Below are 22883 nucleotides of genomic sequence, written 5' to 3'. Positions count from 1 at the left end.
GTTTTATCGGTCAAGTCCACAAGTTGAGACAAGATGCCATTAGCTCCTGATATCCAAAAACCCTACTCCTGCAATGGATAGGTCATCAATATGTCACTGGTGCGGGTCTGACACCTGGGACCCCCACTGATCAACTGCAACTTTTTCTATGTGCCCGTGATAATGTCACATTCATCAGTCACATGGATGTAATATGCAATACCAAACATTGCCACTATACAATGTATGGCGCTGTGCTTGGTATTTAGTGAAGAGGTCACAGCCCTCACCTGAATGCTGCAGCCTCTTCAATTGGATGATGAATGGGGGTCCCAGTTGTCGGACATGACGTGACCTGGTTCACTTCTGGCCCTACCAATGCAGGCACGGAATTGAATAGGGAACTGATGGCATAACAGAGTAGGGGTAGGTAACTCAGTAGCGCAAAAGCAGGAACATTAAGATACTGATCACTTGCTATGGGCAACACCTTTATTTTATAATGTGTCCCTTGTAGCCTTCGCCCTGGGTCCTGACACCCCCACTACACAGCTGCTTTTGCTGGAAGTGCAGACAATCCCCCCCCCCACTTATAACAATGACCATGGCTGTGCTTTGAGGGTGTGCTGGACACGTGTTTGGGTGTTTACGCCACGTGTTATGTGTCATGCTTGTCCTAGTTCGTCCTCACTACGGTCTATAGGGAATCATTAAACAACAATGCTGGAATTTACACATCTGTTGTATCTTGGCTTAAAGGACGTGTGCACACTGAGCCGAAATACCAAAGTTACAGCGCAAAGCAAATGAGAACAATGGGGGGATGTATAAAGCCATCGGAAGGAAAAACGGTATCTGTTGCCCATAGCAAACCATCACCGCGCTGCTTACTTTTTAATAGAGTGCTCTTGAAAAATGGAAGTTGTTCCCTGAACCCAATAATGTCATCTAGTGGGCCCGGACCCCATAATAGACAGATATAAGACCTGTCCTGAGATTTGCCATGGGTTCCCCGCCACATAAAAAGGCCCGTGATAATACGCAAGCGTGTGTGGGGCCAAAGAGACGAATGGGTCAGTGGGCTAGATGTGAAAAAGACAGGTAGCACTGATAAAGCAAATGGTCATGTGTGTACAGCCTTATACCGAGTATACATTGTTATACAGGGGGAACTAACCCCAAGTGTCTTCAGTAGGAACACAGTATATGGCCTTCAACAGCCACCCACCTAAGGCTGCCCTTCACCCCAATACAACTTCCTTTACTGAAGGGGGTCATCAGAGGGGTCTCTGTTCTGTAGGTTGGGGTCCCAATACTGTCATAGTAATGCCCAAAGTGCCAGCATCATAGTAGTCCTCGTATTACCAGCCTCATAGTAGTCCTCATAGTACCAGCCTCATAGTAGTCCTCATAGTACCAGTCTTATAGTAGTCCTCATAGTACCAGTCTCATAGTAGTCCTCATAGTACCAGCCTCATAGTAGTCCTCATAGTACCAGTCTTATAGTAGTCCTCATAGTACCAGCCTCATAGTACCAGTCTTATAGTAGTCCTCATAGTATCAGTCTCATAGTAGTCCTCATAGTACCAGTCTTATAGTAGTCCTCATAGTAGTCCTCATAGTACCAGCATCATAGTAGTCCTCATAGTACCAGTCTCATAGTACCAGTCTTAAAGTAGTCCTCATAGTACCAGTCTTATAGTAGTCCTCATAGTAGTCCTCATAGTACCAGTCTCATAGTAGTCCTCATAGTACCAGTCTCATAGTAGTCCTCATAGTACCAGCCTCATAGTAGTCCGCATAGTACCAGTCTTATAATAGTCCTCATAGTACCAGTCTTATAGTAGTCCTTATAGTAGTCCTCATAGTACCAGCCTCATAGTAGTCCTCATAGTACCAGTCTTATAGTAGTCCTCATAGTAGTCCTCATAGTACCAGTCTCATAGTAGTCCTCATAGTACCAGCCTCATAGTAGTCCTCATAGTACCAGCCTCATAGCAGTCCTCACAGTACCCGCCTCATAGTAGTCCTCATAGTACCAGTCTTATAGTAGTCCTCATAGTAGTCCTCATAGCAGTCCTCACAGTACCAGCCTCATAGTAGTCCTCATAGTACCAGTCTTATAGTAGTCCTCATAGTAGTCCTCATAGTACCAGCCTCATAGTAGTCCTCATAGTACCAGCCTCATAGTAGTCCTCATAGTACCAGTCTTATAGTAGTCCTCATAGTACCAGTCTTATAGTAGTCCTCATAGTACCAGCCTCATAGTAGTCCTCATAGTACCAGCATCATAGTAGTCCTCATAGTACCAGCATCATAGTAGTCCTCATAGTACCAGCCTCATAGTAGTCCTCATAGAACAAGTCTCATAGTAGTCCTCATAGAACAAGTCTCATAGTAGTCCTCATAGTACCAGCCTCACAGTTGTCCTATCAGTCATAGTACCAGCATCATAGTAGTCCTCATAGTACCAGCCTCATAGTAGTCCTCATAGTACCAGTCTCATAGTAGTCCTCATAGTACCAGCCTCATAGTAGTCCTCATAGTACCAGTCTCATAGTATTCCTCATAGTACCAGCCTCATAGTAGTCCTCATAGTACCAGTCTCATAGTAGTCCTCATAGTACCAGCCTCATAGTAGTCCTCATAGAACAAGTCTCATAGTAGTCCTCATAGTACCAGTCTCATAGTAGTCCTTATAGTACCAGTCTCATAGTAGTCCTCATAGTATTCCTCATAGTAGTCCTCATAGTACCAGCCTCATAGTAGTCCTCATAGTATTCCTCATAGTAGTCCTCATAGTACCAGCCTCATAGTAGTCCTCATAGTATTCCTCATAGTAGTCCTCATAGTACCAGCCTCATAGTAGTCCTCATAGTACCAACCTCATAGAAGTCCTTATAGCACCAGCTTCACAGTTGTCCTATCAGTCATAGTACCAGCTTCAAGATAATTCCCATAATATCTACCTCATGATAATCCTAAGAGTGCCAGACACATGGTGGTCCTAGAAGCCAAGCCTCATAATAACCATAATGTATGTCTCGTAGCACCGCCATAGTTCCAGCCCATAATGCCACCCTCATGGCAGTCCCTACAGTGACCTCTTCATAGTATTCTCAGCGTGTCAAACTCATAATAACAGCCATAACGTCCGCCTCATGAAACGTCAGCATGTCTACCAAAATGCCGCCCACTCCAGAGGTGCAAAGTTCTTAGATGGCGCACCCATGTCTGGAGACATCAAAGTTTTGGAATAGATATCAGATGATCGGTCACTTGTTTCCCTGACATTGGCACTTGATTTGATAGTCAAAAGCATAAAAAGTGGAATCTTTGGGCAAACTTGTCAGTCCTTTTTAGTTAAATTTCCACAAACATAAGCGATCAGATGAAATCACTGCCAACTTGTGTTCAATTTTCCTACAGCGCCCCCAGAGGGGAAATTTAGAATGACACGATACATGGATTTTAGGGCTCTTTTCTATCAATGATGCCTATCTGTACCGCAGGGTAAAGATATTTTGAGTGTCAGGGTCACTTTAAGCCATGACAGCTCTAATAGTCTGTAGATGAAGGGACTGTAAATTAGATGGAGTCAGCTGAAAGCCTAATCCTATTCCAAGCGTAACACTTAATTACGGGCAGATCTGTGCCGCCATCACCGCTAAGCAAGCCATTTTGAGATGATCCAGTTAAATGCCTACAAGCAGGATATCTGCGAGCGACAGAGCTGGACTGAAACTGATAGGACAGGAGGATCTAATATGGCCAAAACCAAGAACTATAAAGGCACGACAGATATCCTTAAAGGGGCAGTAATGTATAGCTTGTACAACAGTCACACCTACAAGCCAAATGTATGGCGGCTTAGTGTACATGCACACGATCAGGGTTATATATTATGCACACAGTGCAGTTCTTTTTACTGTACTGAAATGGACCTATAGTGCAGATGCTACTTTAAAATTTGCACCAAAATCCGCATGAACATGTATGAAAACCCGCACGAAAATTCATCCAAGCTGGTGAGGATTTATGCATATACATGCGGGTTTTGGTTTCGATTTTCTGCATGTATATCCTAATAACATGCTTGTACCCTCAGGGTGGCGCTGACCTAGGGTGACACCATAGTGCTAGGCTCATGGAAGATGGCGTGTCTGATAAAACGCCGCCATTCACTAGCAGATGTCTTAAAGGGGATGTTAGGGAATGTTATTTCTGGCACTGTGTAGCTGTTTGGGGCCACTTCTGCCGCTTCTACTATACCCTGCAGCAGACAAGCACTCACAGGCACATGTTGGCCCCAGTTCTTGTGAGCATTAGGGGTCCCAGTTCGTGTTTGGACCACCAGTGACTTATCCCTAAGATGGACAAATGTGTCAAAAATGCAGATATTAGTCACTGACTAACGTTATTTATTGGTGTGGAAGAGGAACATAAATCCAAGGTAATAAACCTCATGATAACACTATAGACTTGGTCGTGTTCATGATGGACTTCTGATTGGTTATAGGTAACATGGACGATTCCTGTCTGATATATATACATCGTATATCTTATACGTATCTATACGATACTACTCATGGCCAAACCACAGCTTGTCATATACCAGCTGTATACACCAGTTATTATATACCAATTATTAACACACACCAATTCATCAACATTGACCAGTTCATTGCCACACACCAGTTCATTGCCATACACCAGTTCATTGCCATACACCAGTTCATTGCCACACACAGGTTCATTACCACACACAGTTCATTACCACACACAGGTTCATTACCACACACAGGTTCATTACCACACACAGGTTCATTACCACACACCAGTTCATTGCCATACACCAGTTCATTACCACACACAGGTTCATTACCACACACAGGTTCATTACCACACACCAGTTCATTGCCATACACCAGTTCATTACCGTACACCAGTTCATGACCATCCTCCAGTTCATGACCATCCACTAGTTCATTACCATACACCAGTTCATTATCAGTTCATTAGTCCATATACCAATTCAGTGACCCCATCACACAAGTGCTCACCCACTAACTACAACCACCATTATCCACAGGTGACGGCTGATCCCGGCACATCTAATATTTCCTGATAACCATCTTTATCCAGGAACAGGAAGATCTATGACACATACAATTAACCAGTCTAGATACAACAACACCCCCTCAACCGGCTGCACAAATACCAGCCTGGAAACCCACACGGTGGATCCAGAAGAAGGAGCAGCAGGGCAATATACAGTATGTCAGCCAAGTACTGGAGGCTGTGCAAAGACATGTATGTGTGTGTGTGTATATACTGTATACACATGCTGGATAGATAGATAGATAGATAGATAGATAGATAGATAGATAGATAGATAGATAGATGATAGATAGATAGATAGATAGATAGATAGATAGATAGATATGAGAGATATAGATAGATAGATATGAGAGATATAGATAGATAGATAGATAGATAGATAGATAGATAGATAGATATGTGAGATAGATATGACAGACAGATAGATAGATAGATAGATAGATAGATAGATAGATAGGAGATAGATAGATAGATAGATAGAAAGATAGATAGATAGATAGATAGATAGAGATAGGAGATAGATAGATAGATAGATAGATAGATAGATAGATAGATAGATAGATAGATAGATAGATAGATAGATAGATAGATAGGAGATAGATAGATAGGAGATAGATAGATAGGAGATAGATAGATAGATAGATAGATAGATAGGAGATAGATAGATAGATAGATAGATAGATAGATAGATAGATAGATAGATAGATAGATAGGAGATAGATAGGAGAGAGATAAATAGGAGATAGATAGATAGGAGATAGATAGATAGATGATAGATAGATAGATAGATAGATAGATAGATAGATAGATAGATGATAGATAGATAGATAGATAGATAGATAGATAGATAGATAGATAGGAGAGAGATAAATAGGAGATAGATAGATAGATAGATAGATAGATAGATAGAAGATAGATAGATAGATAGATAGATAGGAGATAGATAGATAGATAGATAGATAGATAGATAGATGATAGATAGATAGATAGATAGATAGATAGATAGAGATAGGAGATAGATAGATAGATAGATAGATAGATAGATAGATAGATAGATAGATAGATAGATAGGAGATAGATAGATAGATAGATAGATAGATAGATAGATAGATAGGAGATAGATAGATAGATAGATAGATAGATAGGAGATAGATAGATAGATAGATAGATAGATAGATAGGAGATAGATAGATAGGAGAGAGATAAATAGGTGATAGATAGATAGATAGATAGGAGAGAGATAAATAGGAGATAGATAGATAGATAGATAGATAGATAGATAGATAGATAGATAGGAGATAGATAGATAGATAGATAGATAGATAGATAGATAGATAGATAGATAGATAGGAGATAGATAGATAGGAGAGAGATAAATAGGTGATAGATAGATAGATAGATAGATAGATAGATAGATAGATAGGAGATAGATAGATAGATAGGAGATAGATAGATAGATAGATAGATAGATAGATAGATAGATAGATAATCTGTAATGTATATTTTGCATCCTATATAGATGTTTGCATATGTGCTCATGTAACCCCAAGTTGCCCACACCTGCCATACAGTCCCCTTACCATTCTAGGGGTCACCCTGCACCTCTGTATCTCTACAAGGTTTTATTTCATGTTCATATGTGACCAAGAGAAAAGAATTGTGGCTTGTTCCATCTGACGCTGTATTACAGAGCTATGGTCCTCTATCACGGTGCTATGAAGGTACCATATGGCAGCACATGTTATACAGAGAGAGTATATATAGATACAATATACACATATATACTATATCTTCTTATATATACCATGTGACACAGTCATACATATGGAAACAGTATACAAACATAACAAAGACTATATACACACAGTATAAAGACATATACTATATATAATACCAACACAGATATAGGCAGGAACAAAACTTAACAAAGATGATATATAAACACATAGTATAAGGTCATATATATGTGTATATATAAACCTATATGTATATATTTTTATATTCATACAGGTATACACAAACATAACAGATATACACACATAGTATAAATACATATACAACATATATACATTATATATACATTATATATAGGCACAAAAATATATCATAAAACCATAAATACAATCTATATATACAGTATAAATACTATACACAGAGACACACAGATATAGATAAATCTACCGCCTAGAAACATGACAATCTATCCATACAGTATACATACTATATAGACCTACACACATATAGACAAACCTATATACAGCCTAGAGACATAACACAATGTATCTATACAGTATATACTATGTATACAGCCTAGAGACATAACACAATCTATCTATACAGTATATACTATGTATACAGCCTAGAGACATAACATAATCTATCTATACAGTATATACTATGTATACAGCCTAGAGACATGCTCAATCCCAGTAGAAAGTAGAGCAGACATCTAGTAATAGACCTGTCAATGGCATTCAACAGCTGGCACATATATCGTCCATACGTGCCAGGCATCAGCAGACTACAGGCTGCAGTATACAGGATGGGTATACACTGTATATAAATGTGTGTGATCCATATTCATGGAGTGGGGGCTGTGCACTGCTATCTCTCTGCACACACGGTATACAGCTGTATACAGCCAGTGCATGCCTATGACCTTGCCCACCCCCTGGCTTTATTCATCACTACTCACCGGCCCCTGGAAGCAGCAAAAGCAGCAGAAGGAAGCGGATCATCCTGGGGCCATGGAGCTGAGCTGCTGGGTGATGCCAAGCTGGGGTCTGCCTTCAGTGCCAGGCGTGGAGGGTGCAAAATGGTGCTGAGCGTCAGATCCCCCAAGACTCTGCCCCCCTGCACCCCACTGCTACTGCTGCTGCTGCCGCTGCGAGAGCCCCACTCTGCTCCCCCAGTGTGATGTGGGGGGCACGGCCGCCAGGGGGCGGTGCAGAGCAGCAGCACATGTTCAGGTCACCCTGCTGCTCCCCTGCTCACTCCTCTCATGCACTGGATGTGTGTGTGTGTGTGTGCTCAGGGCTGCTGTCACTTGTGGCTCTCCTCCTCCTCCTCCTCCTCCTCCTGCATCACATAGCAGTGTCACCCCCCACAGGCTGCACATCACCACCCCCAGCTGTTACACACACTCTGCATCTAATAGGAACCTTATGTATTCTGTTCAGTGACATCCTCACAGCCCTGCACAGCCCCGCACAGCCCTCATGTTGTCATCTCAGGCCAATTTCTTTCTTTTTGCATGACTTTTTATGGTAGAACATTGCAAAATCTGCTGCTGCTGGTGAAGGGGTTAACGCATATTATAAAATCCCTTGCACGCGTAGGAGATGCTCTCATGTGTCAAGATGTGCCAACGTGCCCAAATTGTCTTTCAATCCATCCGCCATAGCGCGATTTACAAGGGCCTGTCCCCTGCGACGTGTTTAATCCATCAATGCTGTAACAAATAGTAACCGAAATCATATCCGCCATCTTTAGCACAAAAAATGGTGAATAAACCATAACTAGAAAGGTTTTTTTCTATCCATGGATGTGGGAACAAAAAGCGCCTTATGACAACTTTGTCATACGTCAGGTCAGGTTTTTTTGCTCTGGTTAACCCTTGGAATGTAAGGCCCTATGCGACCAAAGTTTTATTCCGTATGCTATCCACAGAACGGATCCATAATATCGGAGAGCAGTCTTTTGTATAGCCCCATACACCCAGCCAAAGTTTTTACGGATCCATGCGCATGATGTAGTACCGAGAAGCAGGTCTTGCTCCCATCTTTTTGCAGCTCGGTCCGTATATCCTAATGACAGACCAGGCGTCTGTTCTGATCGTGTGCAGAAAACCTGAGGGGGTAACAGATCTGACGTTCAGGATCTGAAGAAACAGTTGTTTTCAGTCATATTTTTGCGTATTTTTACTTTGTGCATCTGGAAACCATAAACAAGCAGGCACGCTGGCTTGGATGGATTTTACTATCTTATTTGTTCTAATCTCCGTCTGGAATCGCCAAGGCCACTTAGCTTGTGCGAGGTTCAGACTAGCGTTGCCCTGGTCCATTGGAGGACCAGAGCTATGTATGAGCGGACCGCTACAACAGCAGTCACATACGGAACCCGACTAACTAGAATGGGATCCATTGGGGGTCCGTTCTTTTAAACTGAAGCCGCCGGACAAAAAAGTTGGATTGTTTTGGGCACGTGATGCAAAGGAGACTCCAACACAGATGTGAACATAGCTTTAGGTTAGTTTTACACGGTGGATTTTGCAGCGGTATCCGCCATGCAAAATCGGACGCGGAGATCTTCCTAAAAGACTTCCTGCTCTCATTAGCTGCAATAACTTCGCCCAAAGATCGAACAAGACACTTATTATTTTAGCTGACGTGAAAATAAGTGTTCGCCTCACATTGAAATGGATGGTAGTTGGAATTTTTGCACTAGATTGTGCTCAAAAAATTCCACCGTGTGCACCAGGCCTATAATTCTGGATAGGGGATAATTTGCTAGATTGGTGGGGGTCTAATAACTGGGACCCTATAAGTCATGAGGACGGGGCTCTATGTCCCCTGTTTGAAGGTATACTACTGCTCCATTCACCACCACCTATGAGACTGGTAGACATAACCGAGTACACCGCGGTACTTGCAAGTTTTGGTAGACTTTGAATAGAGTAATATTACATAAGCTCGACCACAACTCCATTCATATGGTGGATTCAGGATCCCCGTAAATGGTGGGAGTATGTGCATTAGATATAGCAGCAGATTAAGTGTTAATATCAGGGCACGCTGGGAGTTGTAGTTGTCGAGATATATCACATAGCACTGTCGTCTTTCCAGTCAGACTGACCCACCAGAGTTCTGGTGGGCCCAGGGTCTATAGAAGATACCCAATTCTGAGGGGTACTAAGGTTCCACAGGGTGAGCCCTAGAATCATCCGGCGGACCCGAGGAACCTCAGGCACTGTATTTCTGAGTATTTCTCCAATCTGCAAAAGATGGCGATGAAGAGGTTAACTTTTGATAAACCCCCCCCCCCTTCCTTTGATCTTGAAGGGATTTTTATACAGAAGGAACAGGTTGGAAATAAGAATGGCTGAGGCTAAATATAGCCGCCTCTCCTCGGAGGTCGCCGGTGTAGGTGGGTTAGTAGGTGAACTCAGCGGCAACCTTGGCATGCAGCATTGTGATTTTTGTGAGGAGCATCTGTCACTGTCACCGGGAGCAGTTTGACCCGTATTACATTTTGGGGGCCGCGGCGATGATATTAAATGCAAGAAATTGCACACTGGGAAAATATAATAGCCCCTGTCAGTCCCATCCAGCGAGCTTGCTCTGGTTACCATGGCAACTACTACTACCAGGGGAAGCTGATTAAAATGGAGGCTTAGGAGAGAAATACCTGGATAGCGGATCCACCATTATACAGCTGACAGTAACATGGTCCTGAATAAGGAAAAATGACATAAGCAGCTGACCAAATCCCACCGTTATACAGCTGTCCACAATGGCCGCTTTACCTTAGAACCTCTGTCATTTACCCTCAGCTGATCTGCTCCTGGGAAAGCTGGGTGTGAAGCAATATGGCCGCCATTACGGCTCCTACTGTAGTTATTACCCTGATTTTACTGACTAGTTACTACGGTAATACATGTGTAGGGGAATAGATATATTTGACATCCAGGAGCCTATAGGTGGGTATGGGCCATTTCTGGGAAAGTCACATATTCTGTCTCAGGCGGTGAGTTTAATGTCCCGGACTTGAGACGTTAGACCGTAGTCCAGGATTTATGGCCATAATATGGACACAAAAACATGGGCCCGAATGAGGCCTAGTCATATCCCTGAATCGAGTGAAGCCTGTCCTGGCAACCAATCAGAGCTCAGCTTTCATCTATTAAACTGCTCTGGGAAAATGAAAGCTGTCTTGTGATTGGTTGCTCAGACATGTCCACTTCTCTATCCAATGTTTTCCCATGTTGATATCTAACCTGTGCCCAGTGATGATAGAGGCTTTGAGGTTTGGAAAAACATGGCCGCCTTCTTTCAGGACCAGATACCTATCCATCCATGTGTTAGGTCTACTAGGAGTGTGACTAAGCTGCAATACCACGCACAACCTGTAGACAGGCATAGCGCTGTTTTTTTTGTAAGAGGGCAGCCATGTATTCCCTTTCCTGTACAAGTAGTTGTATCAGAGAATAGCCTTCAGTGTTGAATATATGAACCACGGCCATATTGTCACCTTACCTTGTATGGTATTGCAAAAATGGCCGCCATGTCTGACTGTAAGGTTAAGTAACACAATGACCAAGCTTTGCTGCTTTGACCCCTGGTTTAGTAGTATGGGGACCATTTTAGTATGGCAGTGAGCCATTGTGCCCTCTACAGGGTAATGTGGTGTTCCAAATAACAGGTGGATGCCTTTAGACCGCTCTGTACTGTCCCAATGTGGTGGGGGACCCCCATGCCTTTATTTGACGTCTGTGTTGAATGTACTTATAGGGCTACATTAACCCTTCACACGTCTGTACAGTGCCATACACCAGGCAATACTCACATTACACAATACAATACAACATAGTGTGAACAAGGCCTATGCATCAAGAAATAAAGCAATCCCAATGACGACGAACCTCCTGAGTGATACGCTTCATAGACAGTCTGAACAGGAACTTATTTTGTGGTGTTTATTGTTTTCTTAGGTTTTTTTTTTTTTTACTCCTTTGTAAATTTTCTAGAAAAACAATGAAGCAGCGACCTCAACCTGCTAACGTAACGTGTACTACCAGCGGCGCGATCTTCAGAGCGTCATGGTGTGACTTCTCAGGTCTAGCACATCCCGGGAAGCTGGTGTAACACCTCCGTGTATGGTTCGAGCGCCACCGCCGTAGTGTTTATATGAAGCTGCAGAGCAAAAATTTACAACATGCAAGAAATGATACACAGCCCGCCTCAGTAAACGGACGAGATCCTTGTCTACGCCAGTAATTCACTCCGTCTAGAGATGATGAAAGCCAATCTTGCTAAATTAACCCCTTCTTATAGATGTCCATTAAGCTATGGAAAGCGGGAATTAGATGATCACATAGTATACAGGCCAGGAAGAGCGACCAATGTATGTCCTGGCATAGCCATGAGGCTCTACTAGCCCAACAGAGACCAAGAGGATCTTTTTGGCCGCAATAAGGCCAGGAGACAAATAATGATGGTACGGAAAGGACCTTGGGCACACAAACTGTTCTGAAACTACGACCCCATACAAGTATGCATGCTGGGAAATGTAGTTTCACTACAGCTGGAGTGCTAAAGGTTGCCGATTCCTGTGCTATGGAAAAGCATTGCAGGCTACGCTACTCCATATGATATCCAGTGGAAATAAATACATATAGTGCACTGTATAGGGTGATTTTTTGGAATCCTTGAGTGAAAGATGGTATTATATGGCTTCACTTTTTCCAGAATATGTCAAAGACCATTAATGTAACATAAACAAGGCTGTTACCTAAGGTTACAATGGCAAAGGTCCAGGACCACAGTTCCCCACTGAACGCTAAAACTAAAGGACCCACCATCACTCCCAAAGCTATTGTGGCCCGATACCTAGCAGGGTATCTTCCAAAAACATGTTTTAATAAAAGGCATAAATTGTAGCCTATAGACCAGACCAGTAAATATTTGTGACCTATCATAGTGCATATATACCCTAATGGACCGCCATAAGTCAATAAAGCTCCCAATAATGTCCACTATAGATTAAATCTGTTCATAATCTATGGGTCATACTTTACTGCAACACTGGAAAGAACTCAATCCCAAACCCGATCCAAACATTGCGTTAGGGTATGGTCAGATCAACATAGGCAGCTCTACTAATACTGGATAGGAAAAGCGATGCTGCATGTGACCGATCCAGCCCTGAGCCATTGCCTCTGTTACTGATGCAGATATGCACAGGGCTTTAGGCCAGGTTCCCATCTTGCAGGCAAATTTTGCTACAAATCTGTATTGCAAAGGGTGAAATCCATGGTAAAGACCCGCAACATGAAGTTTTAACACCACCTGTATTGGAATATAAATTGCTGTATATTTGGCAGCACTGTAAATCTGCAGCTATTTCATCTTAGCCTATAGGTGACAGTGGGATACGCCAAATATAAAACGTATGTGGTATTTGATACCTAAAACTTACCCATGAGTAACTGTGAGCCCTCACCAAGGAATACACAATAGTGCAATAACCCGATTTTTTTAGTGACACGGCCAATAAATCGTTTACTAACCTTTCAACCATGGGTGCTTATACTCTTATCATTGACCTGTAACCCTTTCACACAGGTTGATGGTTGCACAAATGAAAGTTCGTTGCCACGTGTTAACAGGCTCACTTGCCAGCCGATCACATCATTACATCTGGCCATATGAAAGGACACTTCAACTAGGGCTACATGGTGACTTCGGCCATGGCAGCCATTGAGATCCCTGGGTTGCCCTGCGACTTCTTCACTGACGGATGGAGTTGTATTGTGACTTTTAGTTGCAATAAACAATGTTTTGGGGTTTGTTTGATTTTTGCTACGAGAAGTTACAATCATAGAATCCTTCCAGATTGCACAAGTCATCCATCCTCTTACATCAGTGAAGGACATCATAGCGACTTTGGTCACACAATGGGAGCTGCGGCCAAAGTTGCCGTTTAGCCCTCTCCTACATTCTGATCTCACATTTTGTTGCATTACGACAAGACCTGGGCACACACATTGGTGCAATAAAACCATGGTCCACTATGGTCGCCTGAGGTCTACAACTAGGCCAAGACCAATAGCCCCCTCTTGGTGGTAATATAAGAGAACGGTGTATGAGATGATCTGAATTTTATGTCACAAACTTTATTTGAAATATGGCCTGCAGTAATGATGGACAGTAAAGTGGTTTCTTGTTGGTTTTTTTGTGATTTTTTTTTTTTTTTTTACATTTATTAAAGGCCAACACATTCGAACAACTTAAATACAGAATCCTGGAAGAAGTGGTGACGGCGGCCACGGTGCCACAGCCACAGCATGCAGGCGAGATCACAGCACGCCCAGCCCAGCTACCTGCAGGGAAAAGACAAGGGTAAGAAGAGAAGGAAATCATAGATAAAGGACTAACTCTCAGACATATACGGAGCTGAAGACTATGGCGAGCCTTGTAAAAAGAGGGTGCACTACACAGATCAGCAAAGCTTGGTCACAGAATGGCAGAGCCATTTATATAATGCATTACAGCACCCTAGATATGCAGGTTTAGAAAGAGTGGGGAGGGGGCTGTGCTGTACACTGGGTGCTATGTGCGCTTGCAATTTTATCCCTTGACGGATTGTCTACTTAAACTTGCCTTGGTGTATCTAGCAGATTCATCATTATTAGAGATGAGCGAACACTGTTCGGATCAGCCGATCCGAACAGCACGCTCCCATAGAAATGAATGGAAGCGGCCGGCACGCGGGGGTGGTTAAGCGACCGGCCGCCGGCAAAGCGTACGTGCCAGGTGCATCCATACATTTCTATGGGAGAGTGCTGTTCGGATCGGCTGATCCAAACAGTGTTCGCTCATCTCTAATCATTATCGATTCGGGGGTTCCGTCCACTGAGGCACATGATCAGAACCAGTCCCCAATATACATGAGGAGAAGAATGAGGGGGCAGAGCAACCCAGGGTCAGGATCACACAACCAAAGCTGGAACCCCTGGGTTCACGATAAATAATTTGCTGGACACACCAAGTTAAGTTTAGGTCCCCGGCCAACCCCTTTAATAAGGACGAGATGGGAAACCTCGCACTGTTTTTCAGTCACGCTGCTACCTTCCTGTCTTTTCAGAAGTTATATTGCAAGTCCAAATAGTGCAGAGGTTGTCGGGCAACACGTCCAGGTTGTCACAATTCAGCCATTGAGACTTCATCTGTGTACACTGACCGGCCTCGTACACTTCTGCATCATTATTAACCAGATTTTGGTATATCAGATTAAGAAACATTGACCCTCCCCCCGCACCCAAGTAGGGGCCACATCAGACTGAAGGTCTTAAAAAGTTAACTAAGTCTACTGACAAAGAAAAGGCTCCTCAAACTAGGAGAGAAAGTAAAAGCTCATTGTCATTCCGGCTCTGCCTGCACACAGCAGACAGGGTAAGTGTCAAGTGCCGTCACAGGAAGCTCAATACCCAGCGGTGAGGAATCACGGCCAAGGGACCGGCTCCAGAAATCTGTTTTTCTTAAAAGCTGAACTACTTCATTTTGTCCAAAAATTGATATTTTATGACCTTTTCATAACCAACTAATGATTTTTTTGGCTTGGCAGAAAGTTGTTTCTTGCTCTGACTGGATAGCCGTGCAGAATGTAAAAGCGGGAGGAGGGCTTATATAGATCTGGAGACCCCACCGCTATTACTACAGGGATCGCATCGTGACCTCCTGACTTATAAGGGTGGGTTCACATACGCCCAGCAATCTGGTGTGTCGCCCCTCTGGAGGGAAACTGATGCTGGGATTAATCCTATTGTTTTCTAAGAGATTGTTTCTATGTATCAGTCATGAAGTTGGACATCTCCTTGTGCTGGAGAGAAGAACGCTGCATGCTGTGTTTCACTGTCCGGTTCTGGACACCCCAACTGGTACTGTGTGAACCCTGCCCGATAAGGGCAATACTTACAATGAACAGAGGAACGGACACACGTACTTCACTCATATACATCCTTTTTATCTGCAATGTAATCTACTATCTCCTGTGGAGTCATCAGCTTCTCGCCATCGGCATCCGGAATCTCAAAGCCTGCAACAGAAAAAAAAAAAGATGGCGGAATTAAAGATCAGCTGCAAATAAAGCAAGACAGAATCTGCTCACCAAGTCTTGCCACTCAGGGGACTGGACAAGGTGGGTGACATCTGTCTCGTTATAGAGAGTAGTATATAGAAGGTCTAGGCAGATCTGTCACTCCGGGAAAGCTGGGTGTTTAAGCTGCAATGGGTGACAGATCCATCTTCATCTCTATGTCCCATGTTTTTATTTTAGACTGATCCCCCCCATTCCGGTGACCGATTTCCACCATCGTCACCTATATTGCTCAAAGCTCCGTGCGCTGCATACACGGCTGCCGCCCCGCACGTGTGTTTACCGATGCTTGCGCTCAATCCAGTAGCCTAGCAACTCGAGTGGGTGGCGGGAGGAGAGATCGCAGCACGCAGGGAAAACATGTCACCGTGTCGGAGACTGGCCTAGTGACACAGATAATGAAGAGGAAGCGTTCCTGAAAGGAATCCACAATGCAGCAGAAGGGGAGCGTGGAGGAGAACCAAAGCGGGTAAATGGACCTTAATGGAATTAGGACCCATTATGATCCCTTAAAGGGGAAGTCTCGCTGCAGAAGACCCCTTTAATTCATTAGCTATTGCAACCCCAAAGAGAATCTATAGCGCAGCAGAGGAAACGTAACACGTGGCAGCCATTCAGATAAATACGCTTCTATGCAATATACTGAAGACGCCAGTGCGTGTGAGCCAAACAGACCCCCCAAGCCTATATGTAGATCTGATAGGACATCCCCTTTAACCCCAACACTGCCTACAAATGCTGAAGGGCCCCTTTGATGCCGCTCTGACTCCAGCCACAGATCTGATGCCAGAAATTATCTAAATGCTTAATCCAAACACAAACATGTGCCAGATAAGCAGGGACTGGCGGCCATATTACAGAAAATCTAGTGTACACAATAAGACTTTGCAGCAAATATCTGTCAGCGAGCGCGGCCACTCTACAACAGAGAGATTTGGTATTCCCATCACGTATGCATGCAAGCAAAACCAGCCCGCTGCTGACATTTACAAGATGCTAGGTGTGCGCCATCTAGTGGCGGGACAGAGTAATTGCAGCAAGTTAAAGTTTATACAGTAAAATCCTATTATATATATATATATATATATATATATATATATATATATATATATATATATATATGTATATCTCAAAGAGCTTCTCTCCTCTATCATAAAACCTTATATAACAGACTTCTCCCTCATCATATATATCATATGTCCTCTCCCCTTATATCCTGCAGTCAGATAGGGCAGCAGATATCACCGATCGGGTTCACTTTACGCCTGTAATGGCCACTCAGGGAATGTTACCTACCAAACTCATCCTCCATTGCCATTATTATCTCAACTTGGTCCAGACTGTCCAGCCCCAGGTCTTTCACGAAGTGTGAGCTGACTGACAGCTGAAATGGAAATGAACAGCGGATTAGTAAGCCTAAAGGAACAAACCATGAAGTATTCAGTCACCTGTACGGTCACCAGTATCCTCCTGTATACCATCACGTCATCGCTTTAGGGTATTCTACAGCGATGGGCAGAGTTTAGTCTCATCCTAGTAAAATGCAGCACACATAATAACCGCGTCTTCCATCCCTGACCTCGTTCAGTTTCATGCAGAGCTCAGAAAACAAAAAAAAATTCAATGACACTGCAAGGCCGAATGTGCCAAATCCGCCAGGGCTGTGCAAATATTTGCCATAGAATAGTGACCCCCTTGTAGGATCGCCGTGAGCTAGTGCCAGTGTGTCTGGTATACTCGCTCTCATTCTCGCCTTTATAGGGGATATATATATATACAACTTTGTGATCACTTTTTGTTCCGTTAAGCGAACGCCTCTAGTTCCAAGACAGCAGATATCCAGCAGACCCCATTACAGTCAATGTGTAACCGCTGTTTTAGAGGTCCACCTCTCTTTTATTCAGGTCTGTCAAGGCACCCCTAAACAACAGAGAGCCGGCACTAGTGTGACCCGATCATCAAAGAGGCCAAACCGTATCATTTAAAGCATTCACTTTATTATAGGGGCCTGTGGGGAGATCAATTATGTAAAGCTTATAGATGTGGTGATAGAAATTATTTACAGTTTTAATATTTTTCACCAAAATTAAAGGATTTTGTAAGAGAAGAAAAAACAGCAGTGGGACCCTCTTCCTTCTGGGGGGGTTATACTGGCTTGGCTATTACCCCCAGATTATGCCTTAGGTTTCTTTGTTCGCCATGCCTTGATCTATAGGGACCTTCCAATAGGTGGCGCTGGTTCAGGCCTCTTTTCCACCAATCTGGATATTCCTTACCCAGAATGCTTAGCAGGACCCGCCTGGTCTAATGAGGCCCTGTACTGTCCCTCCCCAATGAGTCTCATTACCCCTTACACAGGGAGGACATACAAACTCCTTGCAGATGTTGCCCTTGGCAGGATTTGAACCTAGGACTCCAGCGCTGCAAGGCTGCAGTGCTAACCACTGAGCCACCGTGCTGCACGTTCTCTTACAAACACACCAGCCACCTCACCCCTCGTACACATCTGCATTCGTATTCCGTATGGGGGAGTCCACCCCCCCAACGGAATACCAAATGCAACTGCAAGCGGTGCGCAGTAAAAGTACATGGACTCCATAGACTATAATGGGGTCCGTGTGCTTGCACGCTGCCTGCACGAATCATGCAGACAGAAAAGCAGATTGTGAACTACTCTCCTGTCCGCATGATCCCTGTGGAGATCTGGCGGCAAGCACACGGACCCCATTATAGTCTATGGAGTCCGTGTACTTTTACTGCACACCACTTGCAATTGTGTTTGGTGTTCTGTTCGGGAGGGGGGTCTCCATGTGATGGAGTACCAACGAAGATGTGAACCAACCCTTAGATACTGATGTAGTGGAGCAGGCTGGTGATGCCTGGGGAAGACCTGCAGACAAGAGCAGGGTATAAAGGATGGGTAAGTGGGTGTTCTTTTTATGTCACAACTAGCTGGTACCCGCGACTTCGTCTGCGGTGATTGTAGCAGTGGGTATATACAGGCGTGGGTAAGGTTTTCGTACTGTGTATATGGTATGGGATATGACATGTAACTTGTTTTTGCTGTAATTCAGAGAATACGTGAGACTGTTGTGGTGAAGTTACTTTGTATTAGAGCTGCTATATATACGGTGTTGTGAGAAACTTTACATAGTGACTTTGGGACAGAGGTATTTGAAGTTAACCCTTTCCCGTCGATGGCATTTTTGATTTTGGTTTTTCATTTTTGACGCCCCTCCTTCTAAACCCCATAACTTTTTTTATTTCTCCGCTCCCAGAGCCATATGAGGTCTTAATTTTTCTTGGGACAAATTTTTCTTCATGATGCCACCATTATTTATTCTATATAATGTACTGGGAAGCAGGGAAAAAAATCTGAATGGGGTGGATTTGATAAAAAAAATGCATTTCTGCGACTTTCTTACGGGCTTTGGTTTTACGGCGTTCACTGTGCAACCAAAATGACCTGTCCCCTGTATTCTGTGTTTCATTACGATTCCGGGGATACCAAATTTATATGGTTTTATTTACATTTTGACCCCTTAAAAAAATCCAAAACTGTGTTAAAAAATTTTTTTTTTGAAAAGTCTCCATATTCCAACAGCCGTAACTTTTTTATACGTGCGTGCACAGGGATGTATATGGCGTCTTTTTTTGCGGGGTCGGGTGTACTTTGTAGTTCTACCATTTTCGGGAAATGTTATTGCTTTGATCACTTTTTATCAGAATCAAAAGAGTGAAAAAACGGCGGTTTGGCACTTTTGACTATTTTTCCTGCTACGGCGTTTACCGAACAGGAAAAATATTTGTATAGCTTTGTAGAGCGGGCGATTTCGGACGTGGGGATACCTAACATGTAGGTGTTTCACAGTTTTTAACTACTTTTATATGTGTTCTAGGGAAAGGGGGGTGATTTGAATTTTTAATCCTTTTTATTTGTTTTTATATTTTTTTTACACTTTTGTTTTTGCATCTATTAGACCTCCTAGGGGTATTGACATGGGTGGGCGGTGTCGCGGATTGTCAGAGCGGTGGGGGTCGGCAAACATGGCTGCTCCGGAGCGTTAAAGAGCGCCTCCTGGAGTATCGTTAAGGTGAGGGGCAGAGTGGTAAAGTATATGTATATGAGATTGTGTGGGGTTAGGGGCGAGGCTGCAGAGGGCAATATGAATTTTGTGGCTTGCTATGGTCCAAAGTGTGTGAGATTGTAGAGATGGTGGTGTGAGTTTGGGTTTTTTGGGGGTCCTGGCACAAACGTATGTGCGCTATTGTGACGAAAAGTAGCCTATTGCGCAATCGGGTGTATTAACTACGTTTGTGGAAACTTTCAGCCAAATCGGTCGAGCGGGTTTTGCGTGATTGAGGAACAAATATCCAAACATGCAAACACACAAACCCACAAACATCCAAACTCACAAACTTTCACATTTATAATATTAATAGGATTAGAGTGCGGGGGCCACTGGGCAGAATTAGCACATGTCTGGGGGGCCCTGGGAGTTATATTGGGTATATGGGAATTATAAACTGGGGGCCAACGGGTAAGTATTAGACGGTGAGGGCCACTGAGGAATCACCATTATGTGGGGGCCACTAAGGGAGCCTTGTGGTGATAAAAGGTGAATTTTTCTATGGACTGGATGTGAAGTCTAAGATAGTGAAGCTTTAAGGGTGAATTCACACGGTAGTTGGGATGCAGTTACAATTGCATAAAATAAATAAATTCTTCACACCAAAAACTTCTCCCTTGTTATTTTATCCCACAGAACAGAGATCCCGGTGTCACATGAAAGGGATTCTCATCCCTGATATGACACCAAGATTGCTTTTCTACATTTTTATTTCCAGAGATATCTCAAGAAGCAATAAAGGAAAACGGATCCTTGACCAGTTGAGAATTTCATCTCTTAGGACACCAGAACCGCTTGTTCCATCTTGGGCCTTATAAGACATAGAGCAGCACTTCTTGGTGTTCATAGAAGATCACAGCGTTCCTTCATTACTTCTGAAGACACAGTCGGTGTTGGCTGCAGAGAATATGACATTACTGATTGGGAACTCTCTGGAAATAAACAGTTGGAATAGAAACCTTGGTGACACGGTGGCTCAGCGGTTAGCACTGCAGCCTTGCAGCACTGGAGTCCTGGGTTTGAATCCCGCCAGGAACAACATCTGCAAGAAACCTTGGTGACATGACATGAGACACTGAGGACGCGCTCACCTTCTCCGGATCCACCTTATCGTACATCTTCAACACATATAAAACTCTCTCAGCGATGGACTCCAGGGTGAGGGGTGGAGGGCCGCTGTACTGGCGACATGACTGATATAAGGAGCCAGAGACCTGCAGAGACAAGACGTAGGGAGGGTTAGAGAGAGGACCACCATAATATCCATCTGCATACCTAGGCTTTCTGTAACGGCCCTCTCTCAGTAGTGCAGCCTCAGGCTTCAGTCCTGTAATCTCAAGCAATAACCAGATCGGCATAGAAGAAAGATCGGGTCATTCAAGGAGCTGGACCAAGTTTTTAATATATCCCCCATTGACCGATGGATGATAAATATGTGAGGACTGGGACCCCCATAGATTAAGAGTAGGAGGCCCCCTGCCTCAGCCTGTGCTATATACCACTGATACCAGGGAGGTGTATACAACACACTATTGCTGCATCCAAGCAAGAAGGGCTGCAAAGTTTTTTTTTTCCCTCAAGATCACACGTGCCAGGGCAGACACCGGTCACACAAGGCAAGGTGACATTTCAATAACCTACACGGGTCTAAGATTTTTGCACCGGTGTGACACCGTTACATGTAAAGAATCTGCATTCACTGACAGCAAGCCAAGATCCCCTATAGACAGTTGCAGAGCATTACATTTTTTTAAAGGGAATGTCCGGATTCTGAAAATCTCACATAATCTTGAACCACAAACTCATGCAAAATAACATTCAGAAAGAGTTACACAAAAATGAACAATCCCTTTAAATCAGTCCATTGCAATGACTATGGCCGGGGCCTGCTCCATCCGTCACCAGGGCACACGTCCACATGGTATATAGCTGTATACAGCCCGGCTGCCCGCACATGCCCCTCTCTATCCCTAGTGACCCCTGACTGGCCTTGTTCGGTCTCCCGGGACCGCTCCGTACCTGTGTGGCGAGGACCGGGGCGCTGCTGCTAGGTCTGGCCAGGGAAGAGCGCTGCCTGCAGGCGGTGCTGCTCAGTGCAGGCAGGGATCGCCGGGGCAGGGGGCGCAGCGCTGCGCGGACACACACACAGAGGACACGGGACGCCATGGCTGACAGCCGCTACCCACACTGCACCGCGGCCTGGAGAGGGAACGCACTCACTTCCGGCTGCTGCGCTGGGCTGAGCTGTGACCATAGAGACGCGTCCGGCGGGGGATAGAAGGGCCGCACAGCGACGGGGCAAAATGGTGTAAGAATTAGATTTCCTTCTACGTTATGATAAAGCTGAAGTATCACCGGCCGGGTATACAAGCCTGAATGTGGAATTCTACGTCAAATGTAGAAATCACTCCGCCATCTTACTACACCCATCTTATAGAGCCGGCGCCATCTTGGTACACCCAGTGAGGACGGAGGGGAAGGTCACGGGGTGTCATTGAGGCGGTCACGTGGCCTTCTTATTACAGCCACTCTAGGCTATAGATATATATGTATACAAACACACACGCACATGTAGATGTATATATATATATATATATATATATATATATATATATATATATATATATATATATATATATATATATATATATATATATATAGTGGCATTCATGGTGCTGCTTGTTGTGGTTAGACTGTGTTATGTAAATGTCCCAATATATATATATATATATATATATAAGCAGATGGGAACCTATAGGGTATCAATGAAATCACAAT

The 22883-nt window shown here is 43.8% G+C and overlaps 2 protein-coding genes across 3 annotated transcripts in view; both read right to left on the bottom strand.

Annotated features, from left to right (window-relative positions):
* Positions 1-8285, bottom strand: part of LOC142216910 (uncharacterized) — a 28466-nt gene extending 20181 nt beyond the window's left edge. Inside the window, exon 1 of the mRNA XM_075285015.1 lies at positions 7796-8285. Coding sequence (XP_075141116.1) covers positions 7796-7838 — 43 coding nt within the window. The 5' untranslated portion in view covers positions 7839-8285. The remainder of the gene's footprint in view (positions 1-7795) is intronic.
* A 5688-nt stretch (positions 8286-13973) lies between these two features.
* On the bottom strand, positions 13974-22323 carry NDUFAB1 (NADH:ubiquinone oxidoreductase subunit AB1). 2 transcript variants are annotated; one of them, XM_075284107.1, is made up of 5 exons: positions 22125-22323; positions 21197-21319; positions 17272-17359; positions 15823-15915; positions 13974-14200 (listed from the first exon to the last, which is right to left on the bottom strand). In XM_075284107.1, the coding sequence occupies exons 1-4, from the start codon at positions 22269-22271 to the stop codon at positions 15824-15826; spliced, it is 450 nt and encodes a 149-aa protein (XP_075140208.1). In that variant the 5' UTR covers positions 22272-22323; the 3' UTR covers positions 13974-14200; position 15823. The 2 variants fall into 2 exon arrangements, with proteins under 2 accessions (XP_075140208.1, XP_075140207.1); XM_075284106.1 differs by having other exon boundaries at positions 15796-15915; positions 22125-22322.
* Positions 22324-22883: the final 560 nt, after the last annotated feature.

The sequence above is a fragment of the Leptodactylus fuscus genome, chromosome 8 (assembly GCF_031893055.1).
Source record: "Leptodactylus fuscus isolate aLepFus1 chromosome 8, aLepFus1.hap2, whole genome shotgun sequence".
Classification (NCBI taxonomy): domain Eukaryota; kingdom Metazoa; phylum Chordata; class Amphibia; order Anura; family Leptodactylidae; genus Leptodactylus; species Leptodactylus fuscus.
Note: the sequence above shows the minus strand (reverse complement) of the source record. Positions and strands in the feature narration are given on the sequence as shown.

What these genes read in the sequence shown, in the direction of transcription:
- NDUFAB1 (XM_075284107.1), bottom strand. Translation starts at nt 22,271, where the DNA reads ATGGCGTCCCGTGTCCTCTGTGTGTGTGTCCGCGCAGCGCTGCGCCCC. An exon ending in CCCCGGTCCTCGCCACACAG is followed by an intron (nt 21,320 to 22,124) that starts GTACGGAGCGGT and finishes TTGTCTCTGCAG; the next exon opens with GTCTCTGGCTCCTTATATCA. An exon ending in GGCAATGGAGGATGAGTTTG is followed by an intron (nt 15,916 to 17,271) that starts GTAGGTAACATT and finishes TTTCTGTTGCAG; the next exon opens with GCTTTGAGATTCCGGATGCC.